Source organism: Pleurodeles waltl, chromosome 2_2 (genome assembly GCF_031143425.1).
Source record: "Pleurodeles waltl isolate 20211129_DDA chromosome 2_2, aPleWal1.hap1.20221129, whole genome shotgun sequence".
NCBI classification, from domain to species: domain Eukaryota; kingdom Metazoa; phylum Chordata; class Amphibia; order Caudata; family Salamandridae; genus Pleurodeles; species Pleurodeles waltl.
The window spans coordinates 973,656,641-973,678,127 of record NC_090439.1 but is presented as its reverse complement, the minus strand read 5'-3'; the positions used below and the strand labels follow the sequence as shown (position 1 = coordinate 973,678,127).

At 43.8% G+C, this 21,487-nt stretch overlaps 1 protein-coding gene across 12 annotated transcripts in view; it reads left to right on the top strand.

The window, feature by feature from the left end:
* ENPP2 (ectonucleotide pyrophosphatase/phosphodiesterase 2) overlaps window positions 1-21,487 on the top strand; it is a 636,665-nt gene that overhangs the window by 491,445 nt on the left and 123,733 nt on the right. For all 12 annotated transcript variants that reach the window (XM_069220669.1, XM_069220667.1, XM_069220665.1 and 9 more), the window contains exon 16: window positions 21,357-21,438. In XM_069220669.1, the coding sequence (XP_069076770.1) occupies window positions 21,357-21,438 (82 nt within the window). The remainder of the gene's footprint in view (window positions 1-21,356; window positions 21,439-21,487) is intronic.

Here is a 21,487-nt window from a genome sequence, read left to right as displayed (position 1 = left end):
TAGTAGTTTTAGAGAAATTCAAATTTGTATATACAGGGGCGTGAATGCTGCGCGAACCCTCCCGATCTTGTGCTGATATCTGATTGGATGTCAACACTTCAACAAGGAAGTGTTGGCAGCCATGTTGGGACTCGACTTCAGCCAAGTCCCTGGAAAAAAAGTGTTAAAAAACCAAATGGGGCCAGGGTAGAGACACCCTGACCAATTAGCTCTGGTGCAGAGGTCCTAAAGGAGCTTTAAAAAAAAAAAAAAAAAAAAAAACATTTTCTAAAGCATTTTCACCGCGATTCGGGGCAGATCCAGACGTTATAACTATAAGTTGCGCCCTAAGGTTGCTACAACTCGCTCCCTCGCCATGCACTGCTAATTACCCCAGATATTACAGCAATCATGACATCTTTCATAATATCAGTGTAACATTTGTTGTAAAAACTGCATAGTGAGAGCGCGAGTTATAGTTACCTTAGGGCACAAGTCATAGTTACTTTCGATATCTCTAACTACAACAGGTGAATTTCTATGGTTTGGTACGTTTAAAATGTGAACCTAACTGTAACGTCCCTGTAACCTTTGGTTTTTCAAGTGAATTTCTAGATGGGACTATGTTTCAATAGAATAAGCGTTTTTTGACATGCCTATATCTTTAACACCATTTGATGAATCGTCACAAAACTTTCCAGACAGTGTGCCTGTCGTTCTTGTTGCTCGTGAGAAGTTTCAGAGTGATCTGTCAAGTGGGGACTGAGTAAAAGGGGGGGTAAAAAAAAGTGTTTTTCCCCATATTAATTCCCATAGGAGTTTTACAGCCCAAACTGCTGAACGGAATTACACCACATTTGGCAGAAAGACAGATTTTGTTACGCAGATTGTGATTTTGGTTATTTGGTGTAAACCCATTCAGTAGTTCTTGAGATACTAAAGGAAATCCAAATTTGTATATCTCTGGCTGCAACAACTTCATGAATAATGCCAAGGTCATGCAGGAAAATAAATAGCTCTGATTGGCTGTCAACACTTAAACCAGGAAGTGTTGGCATCCATCTTGGGACTCTGCTTCAGCCGAGTCCCTAAAAATAAAATAAGGCAAGGGGCCAGGGTAGAATCACATCTGACTCCTTAGTGCTGGTGCTGGGTCCCAGAGGGGGCCCCCCAGGGCCAAAAAACACTTTAAAAAAAAAAAATTGCTGTAATTTCGTGACGTAGAAAATTTGCAAAAAAAAGAGGGTGCAGGCTGCCACACTAATTTTTTAAGAAGCCCCCGGATGGGGCAGGTCCTGGGGGCAATGAGATTTAGAATGTGAGGCTACTCCCAGAGCCTCGGGAATCGCCACCTCCCCGGTGCACATATATCAGTGCCCACCCCGGGGCATAGCTGTTTGCTCTAACTTGGTGGGAGCTTTGACAGCTTCTGGCAAGTCAGAGTAAATACTTCACTTTCTGCAAGTGAGAGCTGTCAAACAGGTTGATTTGTTATAGGGGTTGTTCGCAGGGCCCAACTGCCGCCATGCACGGCGATGGTTGGATTAACGTATAGTAAGGAAAACGACTTTACATAAAAAATAAAAAAAAAGACATTCACTAAAAACCAGAGAAAATCACTTGAAAAAACAAAGGTTACAGGGATGTTATAGTTAGTCTCACATTTTAAACGTATAAAAACATGGAAATTCACCAGTTATAATTCGTTATTTCAAGTAACAATAACTTGTGCTCTAAGGTAACTATAACTTGTGCCCTTGCCATGCACTGCTAATTATCCCACAAATTACAGCACTCATGACATCTTTTATAACGCCATTGATAATGTCATTGTAACATCAGCAGTAAATTTATTGATCAGATAACTGTGCATGGCAGGCGCATGATTTATAGTTCCCTTAGGGCACGAGTGATAGCTACTTGAAATAACACTATAGAAGGTGAATTTCTTTCGTTTTGTACATTTAAAATGTGAGTCTAACTATAATGCCTATGTAACTTGTTTTTTAAGTGAATTTTTTATATATATATATATATATATATATATATATATATATATATATATACATACACTACTTACGGCAGTCGCCAGTAGATAGTTATATTTACAACCTAATTTCCATAGCAAAATCATGTATTATTTTGCCAGTAACTTGTAAACCACTCACTACAGCTGGTGTCTTGAAAGTTGTGTGGTGATTTGTCAAGCAGGGGCCAACAAAAAAAGCAGGGGTTCCAAAAGGTGTTTTCCCCATGCAATTTCCATAGGGGTTTTAGACACAGCTATAGCCCGAAACGCTGGATGGAATTACACCAAATTTGACAGAAAGCTAGCTCTTGGTCCAGTACGAGCCCTTCTTGTAATTTGGTGCAAATCCGTTCAGTAGTTTTGGAGTTCTGAAGAAAGAATGCATTTGTAGATCTAGGAACACAGATCATCTGTGGATCTGACGGATCTCATGCTGAGATCTGATTGGCTGCCAATACTTCAACCAGGAAAGACATCCTTCAAATGAAAATACAGCTGACATGTGTTTCGTCAAAAATACTTTTTCTAGGCTGTAACACAAATACATATAAAGAAAAAATGCATATCATTGTACCAACACTGGTGTATAACATGGGTACAAGATGAAAATAAGTAGACTAACATCCTATAGGACCATGCAGGTATAGAATTGGACTTTAAAAATAATAGTCAAGACACAAAGGGGTATCCCTCGTGAGAGCGTGACGAAAGAGAAAAAGAAGATGTACTCATCGAGACCCTGTGAGGGAAACAAGACACATGCAGTGCATATGTTGCAACCCTATAGCCCAAAGTGGTACATGTAAAACAAATAGAGGAGCTGGCCCGTCATATGTAAATAAAAAAATACAAAATGGGTGAACTCGTGTTATATGTATTTGTGTTACAGCCTTGAAAAAGTCTTTTTGACTAAACACGTGTCGGCTGTATTTTCATTTGAAGGATGTCTTGTGCACATGGAACACTTGTGGTCTAAACCGGAGATGTACAAAAAAACAATGAATTAAAATCTACTTGATGAACTATACTGCGGTGCTATACGATTCTTTACAACAATAAAAAGGACTGACCTGGTGGTGTGCTGCGATACATCAGGTTATGAGATTGGGTTGTTTCTTAATCAGGATTTATGCACCTTAAGTGGCTGGGTGTGGTATTGCTTGTCACCCATGTGATAATGTATTAGAACTATATTAACTAAGCTGGTATATCAAGGAAGTGCGAACCTTTGAGCACAGCCACTGCCAATTGTATGTTGACTTCACCCAGGAAATGCTGGCAGCCATCTTGGGACTCAGACTCAGCCAAGTCAAAAAAAGAAGTCAATTCTTGCCACAAAATTCCGGTGGATCCATGAATCAACACCAATTTCTTTCAGAAAAAGCCCTGCTGTCAGTGCTGCTGTATTACTCTTTATGTATACATGCACAAGGCTGGCCTGGCCGCCTCCAATTTAGAAAAGCTGTACAATTTAGTGGTAATTCATCACTTCTCTGCCTATATTTGGCTTGCTGGGCCCTGTCCAGTTGCGCCATGGAGGGGCTGTAGGAGGGTGCCCATGCCACAGAAAAAAGGCAACGCCTGCTTAACGTCCAGCGCCGGTAGTGGGACCCAAAATGGAATGGGTGACTGACAGCAAGTGTGCGGGGACTGCAGAATGAGTCCGGGAGTGTGCAGTCTGACCATATTTGAGGAACGCGTTGAGGCCTTCCCCATGTCCATTCATATGCATGGAAGCACAGAAACTATTTTAACTTTTGGTGCATTGAATACAGCCACTGTGCCCTGTTCTCTGTAGAACTAGCATGTCCAGGAAAAAGCATGTGTATGTGACGCCGCTGTGATTGACTTCATCTTCTGCTTGCATTGCTGCCTTAATGTGCTCCAGCAGCGAGGTACACATTTATTACTCCAGTATTGGAACTTTCATAGATCCACATGCTTGAATCGTTCCGCGTCGTTGCGATAGAAGCCCCCGGTACATTTAACCAAGCAGTGTTAACATAGATATAACCTAAGAGCCCTAGGCCTCTTAATTTAAGTCTATCAAACTTGAGCATCCACCAATCAGAAGACACCACCCTCTAGAGCCCTCCTTAGAGAAGCTCCAGTTCCTCAGATTTTCTACCGCACGTCGTGCTAGGGATTCCCCTCAGAGCTCTGCTCTTTCTTCACACTTTTGGGTTAGCTCTAAGCTGATTTTCTTCTGCTCATCTTGTTTTGACTGATTGTGGGTAAGGCCTACAGCATGTCTGACAAGGAAAAGAAAGGTTTATTCGGATCCTGCAGACCTGTGGCAAAAAGAGACTACTCTCTGAAGACCCTCATCAGGACTGCATATACTGCCTCTATCCAGACCACTCAGCTAAGGACTGTAAGGTTTGTCGTACCTTTTCTTCTAAGACTCTTAAGGATCGAGAAGACAGATTATTGATGTGGCTGCAAAAACGTAAGTCCAGAGATCATCCAGTCTGTGATTCAGATAGTGATGACTCCTCAGCATCGTCCAAAAAGTCATCAAAAAGGGCCAGATAACATTCAAGATCTTCTTCAGAGCAATCAAGGAAAGCCCACAAAAAGACCACCTCAGGGTCTTAAAAAGGCTGCAGCCCTTCAACTTCGCCTTATAGATTCTCCAAAAAAGAGGAAAGAGGTCATGCCAGCGGCTTTGAAAGGCACAAAAAGTCACCTTCTGTACCTCTATCTGTGTCTGTTGTACCTTTCAAAAGGTCCTCATCTGCTCCTGGGGCAAAGACTATACCGTCGATGAGAGCCTCATTGTCGACGACTACGTCGGTGAGTGCCTTTTCATATTCGACGGTTTCCACTGTTTCAGCGCCAAAGGCAGTCCTGGCGACGACTTAGTCGACGAGCATCCCACCGTCAACGATGTCATCGTCGACAAGGATCTACACGCCATCATCGACAGCAGTAACAATGGTGTCCGCTTTGCCTGTCACCATCGTCGACGACCTGGTCGATGGTAGATTCTTCAGTAAGGCTGTTGACTATTAAGATCTCGATGCGTTCGACGTCGACGACTCCACCGTCGATGAAGGCTATATCTGCACCGTCGACGAGGGGAAAACACCACAGAAGCCAGGAAGAACTTACCCCACAGTATACTTCACCTAGTAAAGTAAACCCCCGCATGCCAATTCATGTGCTGGAGGGTGATTAAGAATCAGACAAAGAGGGACCATTTGGAACAGCACATAGCCCCTCACAGTTAAATGTGAAGTTTCAAGAGGAGGATGATGAGTATGGTGAGACCTATGTAGGGGGTCAGGCATACCAGGAGGCTGCATACATACCAAGCTCTTTGCTGTCTGATCTCCGAGCAATGCTTGCTGATTACAGTAAGCGTTTTCCACCTCGGAAACAGAGACAACCACAACCTCCTTCGTCACCCGTTTTCAAGGGTTACCACTCCACATCAAAGGCCAACCTCTTTGCCACTAGCGAATGTAGCCACGCCGGATATGACCATACCACAGGACACTGACGTTTCAGAAGGTGATCAAGAAAAAGGAGAACTCCTTGACACTCAGTCAGAGTGGGATGAATATGTAATTCCAGCTCCTCCTTCTCCTTCTCAGCTGAAAGTGGATTCTCCTCCAGATGACATGGGGGGATTCCATAATCTCCTGAAGAGAGCAGCTAAACAGTTTACTCTTCCAATGCCATCCAAGCAAACTTTTTTTTTTTAAATATGATTTCAAGGAGCCGTTCCAGAAATCCTTACGCTCCATACCTTTAGTCAAGTTCTTATGGGAAGAGGGTTTGAAAGTCATGCACAACCCTGCTACCGTCACAACGGTGCTTTCTCAACTGGACAAGAAGTACAAGGCACCGGAGGATGCCCCAGCATGTCTGACAGGTCACCCTCATCCAGATTCAGTGGTCGCTCCGGTGGCACAGAGAAGGTCCAAAAATCCCCCTGTTCCAATTTCCGCACCTCTGGACAAGGATGGTAGATGGTTGGACAATATTGGAAAGAGGCTTCTGTCAGTGTCCAGCCTCGTTATAAGAGCGGCTAACTCCCTGGCAGTGTTAGCCAGATATGACAGACAACGCCATGCATATTGACCAGGTGCCGGAGGATGTGAAATCAGAGGCGGAGAAGACATTACATGAGGGACAGCGTACGTCAGCGGAACTAATAGATAGTGCTATGGATATAGCCACAACTGCGTTTCGTCAGCTCGCAGGGGCACTGTCCTTCGGAGGCAAGGCTAGTTAAAGGCTACATCCTTCTGTCATTTGGTCCAGAATAAAATCTTAGATTTTCCTTTTGATGGCCAGGTATTGTTTAGGAAACACATTGACGAGGCACTGTAGTCATTTAAACCTAACACAGATACAGCAAAATCGTTGGGAACTCTCCAGTTTCTGAGGCTTTCCTTTTGAGCAATGAGAGGACGATGCCTTCATATAGGGGAGGCTACCACCAATACCGGTACTCGACGTATCCTTCCTCCTCAACAGTTTTGTCAACACTACACACAAACTGCTTTCAGCAGATCTGGCTCTAGAGGACGCTCAGTTCGCCCTGCTGAAGACTCCGCTCGCAGAGCGTGATACACCCAAGGCTCCGCTGCATCTGACCATCCGCCTCCGGTTCTAGGTGGAAAGATATCCCTGTTTTTCCCACAATGGCAAGTCATAACATCAGACACGTGGGTCTTACAATTGGTGAAGCATCTCCACACTCTAGTGTTTGTCCACATGCCTCCTCCCAATCTTCCTCACAGAACTTCTCCGAAGTATCAAGAACAACTCAAAAGGGAGATAAACAAAATGCTCCTCAAAGGAGCAATAGAGAGAGTACCTCTATCACAGAGAGGAAGGGGTTTTTACTCCAGGTTCTTTCTCATTGACAAAAAGTGGAAGGACTGGAGGCTGATCCTCGACCTCCGAGAATTAAATGCCTACTTGAAAAAACAATCCTTCCGCATGATAAGCCTATTGGAAGTCCTTCTGCAATTGAACCAGGGAGATTTTATGTCTACACTAGACCTAAAGGATTCATATTTCCACATCCCCATTCACCCTGCCCACAGAAGCCATTTTCAATTTTGAGTCCTCCCTTTTGGCCTAAAGTCAGCTCCAATTATATTTACGTGCCTAGCCCCAATTGCAGCCATTCTCAGGAGAAGAAGACATCAGGTATTCCCATACCTAGACAATTGGCTGATAAAAGCAAACACCTACACACAGGTCAACAAGAAAGTGTGTTTCCTTGCTCAGCAGCTTAGGTCTGATCTTCAAATGGGAAAAATCCAAACCCCTACCATCATGCAGGATAACCTTTTTAGGAGTAAATCTGGACACTAAATCCACCATGGCATGTCCCACTGTGGAGAGACCGCAAAAGATATTAGCTCTTGCAAAATCGATCCAGAGAAAGGGCTACATTTCAGTTTGCCTCTTCTAATCTTTACTGGGAATGATGTCATCATGCATACCTCTAGTTCCTCTCTGCAGGCTCAAGATGCGTCCCCTGTAAGAGCACCTCAATCTACAATGGCTCCAGATTTCAGGAAGCTTCAAGATCAGATAAAAATAACTCCAGCAATAGTCAAAGCTCTGGTATGGTGGTCTCAAAAACATCATCTGTCTGTTGGCCTGTCGTTTCTCCATCGCCCAGCACCGTGGACTATCACCACAGATGCCTCCCTGGAAGGTTGGCGAGCGGTTTTACAAGACCTATGCGTAAGTGGCAAGTGGCCACTAGAGTTGAGGACAATGCACATCAATCTGCTGGAGCTCAAAGCAGTTTATCTGGCTTTACAGGCTTTTCTCCCAAAGATTGCCGGTTCAGAGGTGGTAATAAGAACGGACAACACCACTACGATGCTTTACCTCAACAAACAAGGAGGCACAAGATCTCTTCCTCTCTCCAGGGAAGCTCAAAGAATATGGAAGTGGGTGTCGCAGCAGGGCATCAGGCTCACAGCAGTGCACTTTCCAGGTATACAGAACAAGATAGCGGACTTGTTCAGCAGACAAAAATCGAGGTGTCACGAATGGGAACTGGACCAATCCACAGTCAACCACGTTTTTTCCCAGTGGGGAATTCCCAAATTCGACCTATTCACCAGCGGGTTGAACGCCAAATGCCAATACTTCGCAAGCTGGCATCCACGAAAGGGATCATGGGGGAATGCGTTTTCCATAGCTTGGTCAGGAATCTTTGCATACGCTTTTCCTCCAAAACCATTGATCCTGAGAGTCCTGACAAAGATGAAGAGGGAACCGTGCACTCTGATATTAATAGCTGTGTACTGGCCTCACCAACATTGGTTCGCAGAGCTGCTGCTTCTGTCAGTGAAGCCTCACATCCCACTGAAACCATCTCCGCATTTGCTGACAATGAGCAGCGGGCAGATATTGCATCCAGATCCTCAGTCGATGCGATTATCAGCATGGCTCCGGAGCACAGGGAATTTGCACATTTAAATATTCCATAGGAGTGCAGAGACATTCTATCCAAGGCCAGAGCAGCTAGCACCAATAAGGCTTACTCTCGTAAGTGGAAAAGGTTTTGTTTGTGGTGTCACCAACAGCAAATTGATCCTCTTTCCTTATTGCCGGAGCAAATATTGCCTTACTTACTGCATTTAGCACAATCAGGATTTGCGCATTCCTTTATAAAGGTGCACCTGGCAGCCCTCTAGATTGATACGATTTCTGAAAGGACTTTTCAGAGTCTTTCCTCCATTCAGGCCTCCTCCTCCCTCGTGGAATCAGAATATTATTCTTGCACAACTGATGAAGCAGCCATTTGAGCCGATTCATTGAGCTTCTCTGAAATTCCTCTCCTGGAAAGTTGCCTTACTGGTGGCCCTCACATCAGCCAGACAAGTCGGTGAGATACAATCACTTTCCATACAAGAGCCGTTTTTACAGATCAAACAGGACAGACTAATCTTGCACACTAACCTGCATTTTATCCCAAAGGTCCCTTCGGATTTTCATCTGAATAAGCCTTTAGTTTACCTGACATTTTTTCCAGATCTGTCGACTCCTGCGGAGAGAGCTTTGCACTCTTTAGACATTAAGAGGTGTGTTAAAATCTATTTGGACAGGACTAAATCTTTTTGCAGGTCCAATCAACTGTTTGTGGCTTACTGTGCACACAGGCGAGGTCAACCGCTCTCCAACCAGAGCATAGCTAGATGGATCTCCTCAGCAATTCAATTTTGGCATCAGGCAGCGGGCAAGCCACTACATTCGTCTGTCTGTGCACATTCTACACAGGCAGTTTCTTCTTCAGCAACGCTGTTTGCTGGGGTACTGCTACAAGACATTTGTAGAGCAGCGACGTGGAAAAGCTGACATATGTTTACAAGACATTACTGCTTGGAAGGACTATCTCAAGTAGTGGTAGTGGTGGGTCAAGCAATCCTCAGGAACCTCTTCCAGTGAAGGTGAGCCACCTCTTTCATCCCACCATCATAATGTCAGGTATACACATTGTTTATGACTAATAGTCTCAGATTCGGGTCCAATGCTTATGGTGATGTGATTATAGTGTAAAAGAAAAAAAAGGGGGGGGTGAAGACAGAATTTGATTTGAGACTTTGGTGTAGATTAACATGTTTTCTGTGTGTATCTTGATTAGATGGCTAGAGTTTTACGATGTGCATAGGTACTGCTCGCTACTCTGATTCAAGCATGTGAATCTATGAAAGTTCCAATACTGGAGTAGGAAAATGATTTACTTACCTGTAACTTTAGTTCTCTAGTATTGAAATCTTTCATAGATTCACATGCAACCCCCCCCCCCCCAGCTCCCCGGAGAAGCCCACCTTCACCTCTTGTTCTCTTTGTCATGTTATACTCACTTGTCCTCTGAAAATCTGAGGTACTGGAGCTTCTCTCAGGAGGGTTCTAGAGGGTGGTGTCTTCTGATTGGTGGATGCTCAAGTTTGGTCCTTTTTCTTAAAATGACTCTGATAGACTGTTAAATTAGGAGGCGAAGGGCCCTTAGGTTATATCTATGTTAACACTGCTTGGTTAAATGTACCGGGGGCTCCCATCTCGACGACGGGGAATGATTCAAGCATGTGAATCAATGAAAGATTCCAATACTGGAGAACTAAAGTTACAGGTAAGTAACTAATTTTCATATGTTCATCATCCCTTCGTTGCAAGGTTGTTCGGAGCCAAGACTTATCTTTAATTATTTACTCATCGAGCAAATTTCTCCTAGTTAATGGACAGCTTTTATGTGAAAAGTTAGTGCCTGTCCCCGCTGAGCCAGCGGCACCCCCTTCTCAGCAGCGTGCCAGATCACGTCAATGAAAACCCCTCCTCGGGAGCATGGTGCAGCAGCTCCCAGCGCTTCATTGACATAAATGCTGCTTTAATGCTCTGAGTGTTAGTTCTCAAAGTGACTCTGTGTAACATGCTTGTAATTAGAAACAAAACCAGCATCTCTGTAAAAATTAGACTTGTTAGGCCTGTAAAACTGGCATGTCCTCAAGTAAATTGAGGCCTTTGAGATCTGCAGAAGTTAACACCAACCACTCCACAGACCATAAAACCGTAATGTCTGAAATGCCACAGTATGGCCGTGGAAGCAGCACAGCCCATGCACTGACTTCAACATGTTGTTTACATGAAGTCACGGATCAACAAAGATCTGGTGGAGAACAGAAGGCCTGAAAGTAACCAGTGCTGATGTAAATGCACCATATCATGTGAAACTAGAATTGGCACTATAAGACCAGGTGTACAAGAAAGTATTTTGATTCCCACAAGGATTCACACATTCTTTTTTAGTTTGACAGATTGCACTACCTTCAGTTTACTAAGCAACCTGAATGGATGGTGTGGTTATAGCTCACGCTGCAGACGCTAGTACCCAAAATCTCATTAAAAAATGCAGAACATTTTTATTTGATGTTGTTTCACTCCTGGGAGGCTACATGATTCACCCTCTCTCATCTTGTGTTACAGATGTGTGTAGTATCTCCTGCTTGATTTCATAAATGTGGCTGCATGTTTCAGCCACCCCTATAGGTTTCAGTTCCTCAGGTTTTCACTCTGGAAGAGGCTGTATGCAAGGGAACCCCTCCTCCCCCCAGCCAGGCAGTGACAAATAAAATGATCATAAAATAATTGTATTATCATTTTATTTGTCACTGCCTGACTGAGACATGCATGTGTAGGGCAGGGCCATAGGGAGGAGGAGTGGTGGGCACTATAAAGTGCGCATGCCGGTATGGCCACCCTTCTTAGGACGGCCAAACCAACATATGCACTTAGATTTCTCAAATCCAGCTGTGTTACACAGCCGGGTTGGCGAAATGGCACAGGCTCACTGTGCCTGAATGAGCATCAAAGCAGCCCACTCAGGCCAATCCTGGCTCTGCTCTCATGCTTGGGAGCCTGTGTCCCAGTGACTGCCAGGAAGAGAGGAACGACGGAGGTGCCCAGGAACAGGAGTGGCAGGCAGGTACTTTTTTTTTAATCTCCAGCCCCCCTCCCCCAAAAGACATACACCAACAGTAAACGCCCCCCCACCACTCTTGATTGGTGGCAGCCACCACTGGCGGCTATATGTTTTAATCCCCCCCCATCTCAACCCCGCGTTCTGCCCCTTCACACAGGGCTGCAAGTTACTTTTTCATGTCTAATGTGGAGGCCGCTTGTTCCAAACCCCTTTTATCTCTGAGACTGATTTCTTATTCGTTCCATTTACTTACAGATTGTAAACTCTGTTTCACCCCTAAAGAGACTTCATGCCCCCGGGTACCTTTCACCTCTGAGCTATCTGCAGATTTGTGTTTTATTTTGATGCTCGCAGATTGATAATCCCTCCCAGTGACCGCTCCATGTTTCATTATCTCTTCCTCCCCTATAGGGTCTGCATGGTCAAACACATGTTCAAATGCTCTCTATTTTACACCAGAGGTGCTGCATATCAAAATAATTGCTTCCACCCACTGGTGGATGCTTGTCCAAACCCCTGCATTCTCCGACCCTAGAGTTGCCTGCGTTTTCCAATAGCATTTTCTTCCACCATAGATGTCTGTATTTGCTTCCCACCCTTTTTTTTCACCCCACCGGTGGCTCTATTTCTTAGTGCCACTGTTGGTTTTTTTTTTCCACGTCACTCACAATTTTCCTTCCATAAAACAGATGGTACCATTTTACAACCCACCCCAGTGTGGGCTGCAATTTTCATACTCATGTTATTTTCCATCTCAGCAAGTGCTGCGTGCCTTTGTATGCATTTATACCACACGGAGTGGATGTCTGTTCTAACACATCTCCATTTCTCAGAGGTGAATTAGTCTTGTGCTGAACTGCCTGGCACCACAGAGGTAAATAAAACCAAAGGTTACAGGGATATTATAGCTTTATGAGATAAGCATACCTACAACTTGAATTTCTGTGGTTTTGTGCATGTACATTTTTAACCCAACTATAACTCGTGGCCTAAGGTAACTATAACTTGTGCCCTCGCCATGCACTGCTACTTACCCCACTTATTACATCAGTAGTGACATCTTGTATGTCATCATTCATAATATACCTGCAACATTTGTAGTAAAATTAGTGATGAGAAAACTGTGCATGGCGTGGGCGTGAGTTATATTTACCTTAAGGCATGAGTTATAGTTTCTTGCGATAAGTCTAACTATAACGGATACATTTTTATGGGCTTGTGCATGTAAAATTTGAGCCCAACTATAATATCCCTGTAACCTTAATTTTCTTTCAGTGAAAAAAATAAAAATAATATATATATATATATGTATATATATGTATGTTCGGTGGCATGTGTAGCTGCAGATACACATGCTGTGCATCATCCTGTCATCTAGTGTTAGGCGTGGACTGATACAAGTTGTTTTTCTTCTAAGAAGTCTTTCCGAGTCACAAGACCGAGTGACTCCTCCCTTTCGGCTCCATTGCACATGGGCATCGACTCCATCTTAGATTGTTTTCTTTCCGCCATCGGGTTTGGACGTGTTCGTCTTCACTCCATATTTCGAATTGGGAAAGTTAACTAAAGTATCGAAAATTTGACGGTATGGTTATCGCTCGGTACCGGGTTAGTGTTCGTGAATCGGCACCGACATCAAGACCGCTTCGGCGGCCCTTCGAGGCTTCCACTCTTCACCAAGGCCTGGTCGGCCCGACCACACCCATCGTCCCAGACTAATGGACCGGACCCCCTTCTGTTTCTGTCCTAAGTGTCACACAAAGTATCCTTATACAGACCAGCTCCGGGTCTGTAATCTGTGTTTGTCGCCCAAACACAGTGAGGATACTTGCGAAGCTTGCCGAGCGTTCCGATTGAAAAAGACCTTGAGGGATCGACGCGCAAGAAGACTATAAATGGCGTGGAAACTGAAAGAACAGCTCGATGTCGAAGAGGAGGAAAGCATCTCCAGCCAAGAGACGGACTCGGATGAATTCGAAGGTGAACGACCCTCGACGGTGCAACGAACCGTGAGTAAACCTGCGCCGTCCAAAACTCAGGGTCACACCAAAACATTTAAGGCCATGGGGACGCCACCACCAGCAGGCCATGGCTCAACACACCGAAAGGAAGGTGACCAAACATCGGCACTGAAAAAGGCCAAAGATTTGCCGAAGACTTCCGACTCCGGTCGAGAATCCGGCACGAACGATTTCGACACCGAGAGTTCGAATTGACCAAACCACAGAAAATCTCCTCTGAACCAAAAAAGACTCTGTGGCAACAGAAACCTCGGTACCGAAAAAAGCGGCCTCGGAGCCAGAAAGAAGCTCTTTTACAGAAGAGCAAGGACTTTCCAGCCAACTCAAGGAAAGACATCGATTTGAGCAAGAGTTAGGTATGGAAGAACCTGACCATATACAACGGAGATTACACATTCAAAAAGAGACTGGCAAGATACAAACTTTACCTCCACTCAAATCAAAGAGGAAACTTGCGTTTCAGGAGACAGAAATGCAACCTAAGGCAAAAGTGGTCAGAGACAAATCTCCACAACGGATGTTCTCACCACAACCGTCCCCACCTCACTCACCACAATTGTCACCAGTGGGAACGCCTATAATGCAGTCACAGACACATACTGGGATGACACAGGATGACGCTGATGCATGGGACTTACATGATCCACCAGTATTGGATAACAGTCAAGAATGTTATCCAACAAAGCCATCACCACCAGAAGACAGTACTGCATATACGCAGGTACTATCCAGGGCAGCTACGTTCCACAACGTAGCAATGCACACAGAGCCAGTGGAGGATGACTTCCATTTTAACACTCTGGCATCCACCCACGCTTCCTATCAGAGTCTGCTGATGCTCCCGGGCATGCTCAAGCACGCGCAACAGGTCTTCCAGGAGCCTGTAAAGGGAAGAGCTATCACGCCTAGAGTTGAGAAAAAGTACAAACCTCGCCCAACAGATCCTGTGTTCATAACACTGCAACTCACACCGGACTCAGTGGTTGTAGGGGCGGCAAGGAAAAGAGCAAACACTCAATCGTCAGGAGACGCTCCACCACCTGACAAAGAAAGTAGAAAATTTGACGCAGTGGTGAATAGCAAATTCACAAGCCCTACTTGCACGCTACGACAGGGCACACTGGGACGAGATGCAAGACATCATACAGCCCTTGTCCAAGGAACACCAAAAACGTGCCCAGCAAGTAGTGGAAGAGGGACAGGCCATATCTAATAACCAGATAAGGTTCGCAATAGACTCAGCAGACACGGCAGCACGGACTGTCAACACGGCTGTGACCATTCGCAGACATGCATGGCTGAGAAGTTCTGGATTCAAGCCAGAGATTCAACAAGCGGTGTTAAATATGCCGTTTAATCAACAGTTGTTTGGGCCGGAAGTTGATACAGCCATTGAAAAAATGAAAAAAGACACGGACACAGCCAAAGCCATGGGCGCGCTCTATTCCCCACAAGTCAGAGGCACCTTTAGAAAACCACAATTCATAGGAGGGTTTCGGCAACAAACATCTGAGCCTTCCACCTCTCAAACCAGACCCACCTATCAATCACAATATCAAAGGGGAGGGTTTCGTGGTTCCTATTCCCAAGAGGAAGGGGCCTATTCCAAACAACCAAACCAAGCCAGACCAAGCAGTGACTTCAATGTCACAACACCCCAACACTTGTCACCAGTGGGGGGAGGCTAACCACATACTACCGAAACTGGACACACATTACCACAGACGCATGGGTCCTATCAATTATCCAACATGGTTATTGCATAGAATTCACGAGATTCCCTCCAGATGTGCCACCCAAAATGCACAGACTGTCCCAACAACACTTAGAGCTATTACAAATAGAGGTCCAAGCCCTACTACAAAAACAAGCAATAGAGCTCGTACCCAATCATCAAAAAGGAACAGGCGTCTACTCACTATATTTCCTGATTCCAAAAAAGGACAAAACGTTATGACCTATCTTAGATCACAGAACACTGAATCTCTTCATCAAATCAGACCACTTCCACATGGTAACACTTCAAGACGTAGTTCCCTTATTAAAAAAGGAGGAATACATGACAACATTGGATCTCAAGGATGCGTATTTCCACATACCCATCCATCCTTCTCACAGAAAATACTTAAGGTTTGTAATGCACGGCATATACTATCAATTCAAAGTGCTACCGTTCGGAATAACAACAGCCCCAAGGGTATTCACAAAATGCCTAGCAGTAGTAGCCGCTCACATAAGGAAGACAGCACATGCACGTATTCCCATATTTAGATGACTGGCTAATAAAAACCAACACTCAACAACAGTGTCTTCTTCACACGCAATACGTCATAGAAACTCTACACAAACTGGGGTTCTCTATAAATGACCAGAAATCACATCTGCAACCATCCCAAATACAACAATACTTGGGAGCAACACTCAAGATACAAAGGGCAATTGCCACTCCAAGTCCACAAAGAGTCCAATCGTTCCAAAATGTAAGATCAAGCATACAACAGAACCAACACTACACGGTAAGGTTTGTAATGAAACTACAAGGCATGATGTCCTCATGCATAGCCATTGTCCCAAATGCAAGATTACACATGCGGCCCTTACAACAGTGCCTAGCAAAACAATGGACACAAGCACAGGATCAACTTCAAGATCTAGTGTTGATAGGCCGCCAAACACACTCCTCGCTTTAGTGGTGGAAGCCTATAAATTTAAACAAAGGGCGGCCATTCCAAGGCCCAGTGCCTCAAGCTGTTCTCACAACAGATGCTTCCATGGTGGGGTGGGGAGCACACCTCAACAGTCACAGCATACAGGGTCAATGGGACAATCAACAAAAACAACTTCACATAAATCACTTGGAACTGCTAGCGGTTTTTTTAGCATTAAAAGCGTTTCAACCACTAGTAGCCAACAAACACATTCTTGTCAAGACAGACAATATGACAAAAATGTACTATCTCAACAAACAAGGGGGGACACACTCGCCACAACTTTGTCTCTTAGCACAAAAGATTCGGCATTGGGCAATTCACAACCACATTCACCTAATAGCACAATACATACCAGGCATTCCGAATCAGTTAGCCGACAATCTCAGTCGAGATCACCAGCAAACTCACGAATGGGAAATACATCCCCAGATCCTACAGGATCACTTCCACCGCTGGGGAACACCAAACACAGACCTATTCGCAACAAAAGAAAATGCAAAATGCCAAAACTTCGCGTCCAGGTACCCACACCCTCAGTCCAAGGGCAATGCACTATGGATCAGTTGGTCAGGGATATTTGCTTACGCTTTTCCCCCTCTCCCACTCATTCCTTATCTGATCAGCAAACTAATTCAAAACAAACTCAAACTAATACTCATAGCACCAACCTGGGCTCGCCAACCATGGCACACAACACTGTTGGACTTATCAGTAGTACCCCACATCAAACTACCAAACAGACCAGATCTGTTAACGCAACACAAACAACAGATGAGACACCCAAATCCAGCATCGCTCAATCTAGCAATCTGGCTCCTGAAGTCTTAGAATTCGGACATTTAAATCTTACACAAGAGTGTATGGAGGTCATTAGACAAGCCAGAAAACCTACAACAAGACATTGTTACGCAAACAAATGGAAGAGATTCGTTTGCTACTGCCACACTAATCAAATTCAACCACTACATTCCTCCACAAAGGACATTGTAAACTATTTATTACACTTACAAAAGTCTAATCTAGCATTCTCTTCCATTAAGATCCATCTCACTGCAATATCTGCCTATCTGCAGATTACACATACAACATCACTTTTTAGAATCCCAGTCCATTAAAGCATTTATAGAGGAACCTTAATATTGTATTAACACAACTCATGGGCCCACCATTTGCATATGGCTTGGTCCAAACTGGGGTGGCATGGTAAGCAAAAAAACGATGGATTAAACCCAGATCTATGACTGGGGGTGAGTGTTTGACAATGTTCAGCATTCCGTCCATCACTTGTTGTTTTTGCTTTGTCGCCCTAAGTGGGAAGGGTATGCCCAGACGTGGGTCCCGTGTTTCCCATGCCACTGGATTCAAGCTAGCCTGGCTGATGAGGGGTGAAACCCCGAAACCGGTCCCAGGATGCTTGTTTCCGGTCCAGTGAAGACCTGGCTTGGCAGTTCGGTCTGGACTGTTCCCATGAGGCACAGGGTCAAGACTGATTTGCATATGGCTGGGTCCAAACTGGGGTGGCATGGTAAGCAAAAAAACGATGGATTAAACCCAGATCTATGACTGGGGGTGAGTGTTTGACAATGTTCAGCATTCCGTCCATCACTTGTTGTTTTTGCTTTGTCGCCCACCATTCGAACCCATGCATTCTTGTCAAATTCAATATCTGACTTGGAAAGTAGCCTTTCTAATAGCTATCACATCACTTAGAAGAGTGAGTGAAATACAAGCATTTACTATTCAAGAACCCTTTATACAAATACATAAACATAAAGTAGTTCTCCGTACAAATCCAAAATTCTTACCAAAGGTCATAATCACCATTCCATCTAAACCAAACTGTGGAACTCCCAGTCTTCTTTCCACAACCAGACTCAGTAGCTGAAAGGGCCTTGCATGCATTAGACATAAAAAGAGCACTAATGTATTACATTGACAGAACGAAACAATTTTGTAAAACAAAACAATTGTTTGTAGCTTTCCAAAAACCTCATGCAGGTAACCCTATATCCAAGCAAGGCATTGCCAGATGGATTGTTAAATGTATTCAAACTTGCTACATTAAAGCAAAAAGAGAATTACCTATTTCACCAAGATGCACATTCCACTAGAAAGAAAGGCGCCACAATTGCTTTTCTGGGGAATATACCAATGACAGAAATTTGTAAGGCAGCCACCTGGTCTACGCCACATACATTTACTAAGCATTACTGTGTAGACGTGTTAGCAACACAACAAGCCACATTAGGACAGGCTGTATTAAGAACATTATTTCAGACAACTTCAACTCCTACAGGCTAAACCACTGCTTTTTGGGGAGATAACTGTGTAGTAGTCTATGCACAGCATGTGTATTTGCAGCTACACATGCCACCGGCCGGAAAATGTCACTTACCCAGTGTACATCTGTTCGTGGCATTAGACGCTGCAGATTCACACTTTACCGATTCGAAATACGGAGCGAAGAGGAACACGTCCGAACCCGATGGCAGAAAGAAAACAATCTAAGATGGATTCGACTCCCATGCGCAATGGAGCCGAAAGGGAGGAGTCACTCGGTCCCGTGACTCGAAAATACTTCTTCGAAGAAAAACAACTTGTAACACTCCGAGCCCAACACTAGATGGAAGGATAATGCACAGCATGTGAATCTGCAGCGTCTCATGCCTCTAACAGATGTACACTGGGTAAGTGACATTTTCCATATATATATATATATATATATATATATATATATATATATATATATATGTATATGTATGTATTTTAAACAAAGGTTATAGTAACCTAGTTAGATGAATGACAGTGACATAAATTCACCAGTTATAGTTAGCAGAGCTAACTATACTTTTTAACTTGCGCTCGACATGCACTGCTTATGACCTCACATATCTTACGACATGTTCTATTACAGCATTTATATCTAAAATTACATAATTGATTACATCACTGATTAGATCATTCAATGAGTGTTAGTTTGTTTTATTGTTTACATATTGGTGGATAGCTTACTATATTACTTTTCAGTCTTATTTTGTATATCCTGTGTCCATCTAATGAGAGTGTGTATCAACACACATGTGCTTCTAATGCATCATATGTGTGTAGAGGTATTGACCATGGTATAAATCTTTACATTGAAGAGTAACTCTGTGTGCAAATGACAGTGGATGAGTTGTGTCTAGTATGTTTCACACAAATCAGATCAAGGTTTATAAAGCACAACTACTCACCCGTAAGGGTCTCAAGGTGCTAAGGGGTTGTGTCCTCTGAATTTTAGTTGAATAGCCAGGTTTTAAGGTCCTTCCTGAATTGAGATAGCAATGGTGACTGCCTAAGGTGCAGGGAAAGGGTGTTTCCACCATCCGAGGCCTTCCGAATGTGGGGTATGGTGGCTAGTGCTTGTTGAACGGAGTGGAGAGGTCTGGTGGGGGAGTAGAAGGTGGTGCAGTGGTTGGGTAGGCGGGTTTTAGGTAGTGGAGGGCCTTGTAAGTGTAGACGAGGAGCATGAAGTTAAATCTTTCCGCAAAGGGAACCCAGTGGAGGTCTCGTAGGTGATTGGAGATATGTTCACAGTGGGCAATGTCTAGGATGAGTTATGTAGAAATTCTTTTTTTGGTTGTGCAGAAAAAGTTTCCAATAGGGCAGAGTTTCTGCGTAGTAGATAGTAAGTATAGTAAGCAGCCTGGGTTATTAGACAGAATTGTCTCAGCATGACACTTTCTTCGTAACATACTAACCTATGCACATGTGCTTCTTTTCCTGCACAAGATGGGCTATCAGTAACGTTTTCACCACAGTGTGAAGGCTGCAGGTAGTATGGTCTTTAGCACCTTCAGACCTTGGCTACTTTAAGAGACTAGTGTTGTTTTGTGACACGTGTTGCATAGAGTGTACACTGTTTTTAGTAAATACTTTTTAATACTCTGTGGTGTATTTCTCATGAGAGTTTCATGGGCTGAAACATTGTAGAGAAGAATAAACTTGTTCAATAGAGTAAACAATTTACAGTACTCACTTTTCTACTCATATCAACTTTATTTCTCCATGTAGGTTCAGTGACTTTGAGGGGTTTGATACAGATAAAAGCTGTCTATACTATGGCATGTGTGGGATCAAGGGGGGTCGTCTCCAGCTACTCACGGGCTCACAGTCGCCAGGGAGTCCTCCCTGTGGTGTTTGTTCTCAGGATCTCGAGCCGGGGGCTTCGGGTGCAGAGTTTGAAGTCTCACTCTTCCGGCAGGAAACTTGAAGTCTTTGAATGTTGCTTCTTTGTTGCAAAGAAGTTACTGGTGTTGAGCAGAGCCGCTGCTCATGGGAGTTTCTTGGTCCTTTAGTCCAGGGCAGTCCTATGAGGCTTCAGAGGTCGCTGGTCCCTGTCGGATGCGTCACTGGTTGCAGGTTTTCGAATCAGGAGACAGGCCAAACTGGTTTGTACTTAATTTCTGCCTCTAATGCCTTACTAGTTTATAGATAAGGAGTACAAAAAAAAGCTTGGACAATGTTATCAGTGATGTCATGGATGATGTCATTTGAGATGTCACCAGTGATGGCATAACGGTTATAGGACATCCTTAACCTTAAAACACTTAACCACTACCCACCCTGAAATGTAAAAAACTCCCACTCTCCTTTATTACTATCCGCCTTTGAACCCTAAAAACCCTTCACCCCTCTCTAGCGACCCGATCTGTAATACACCATCCCTTAAAACCCCTTTCTTTTAAGTGACATAAAAATGTAATTTAAAAAATGCTTGTGTTGTAAATGTTGTGTAATAAAATGTTTAAAAAGGGCCCTTGTATTTACCTGCATTTTAAAGACTCACAGAGTAACATCCATCGTGGTAAACACTGCATTTTAAACATTACGTACCTTACTAGAGAAGTCTCACTTCCTATGGTTAATGTTGGTGGTAAAGAATGCTGATGTTCGAGTTTTCTACTGAGTCCATTGTGGAAAATGGTAGACATTTTCATGACAGATGCACTTCTAAAGTGTATAATCACCATGCCTCAGGCATGGATTTGGACATGCAGTATTTAAGTGTAGATGTATAAACTGGACAATCTTGTGCAAGTTCTAAAATGAGTGCAACTGGATATTTATTATTATTAAAAATGTCTCCTTGTTATTGTTTTAATTTAATACAGGAAACCAGTGGATAAAAAGCCTGTTGGAAAATGCTATTTCCAAGGTGATCATGGATATGACAATAAGATCACCAGCATGCAGGTACCTTTACAACACAAAAAGAAATATAAAGATACTTCTCAGCAGATGG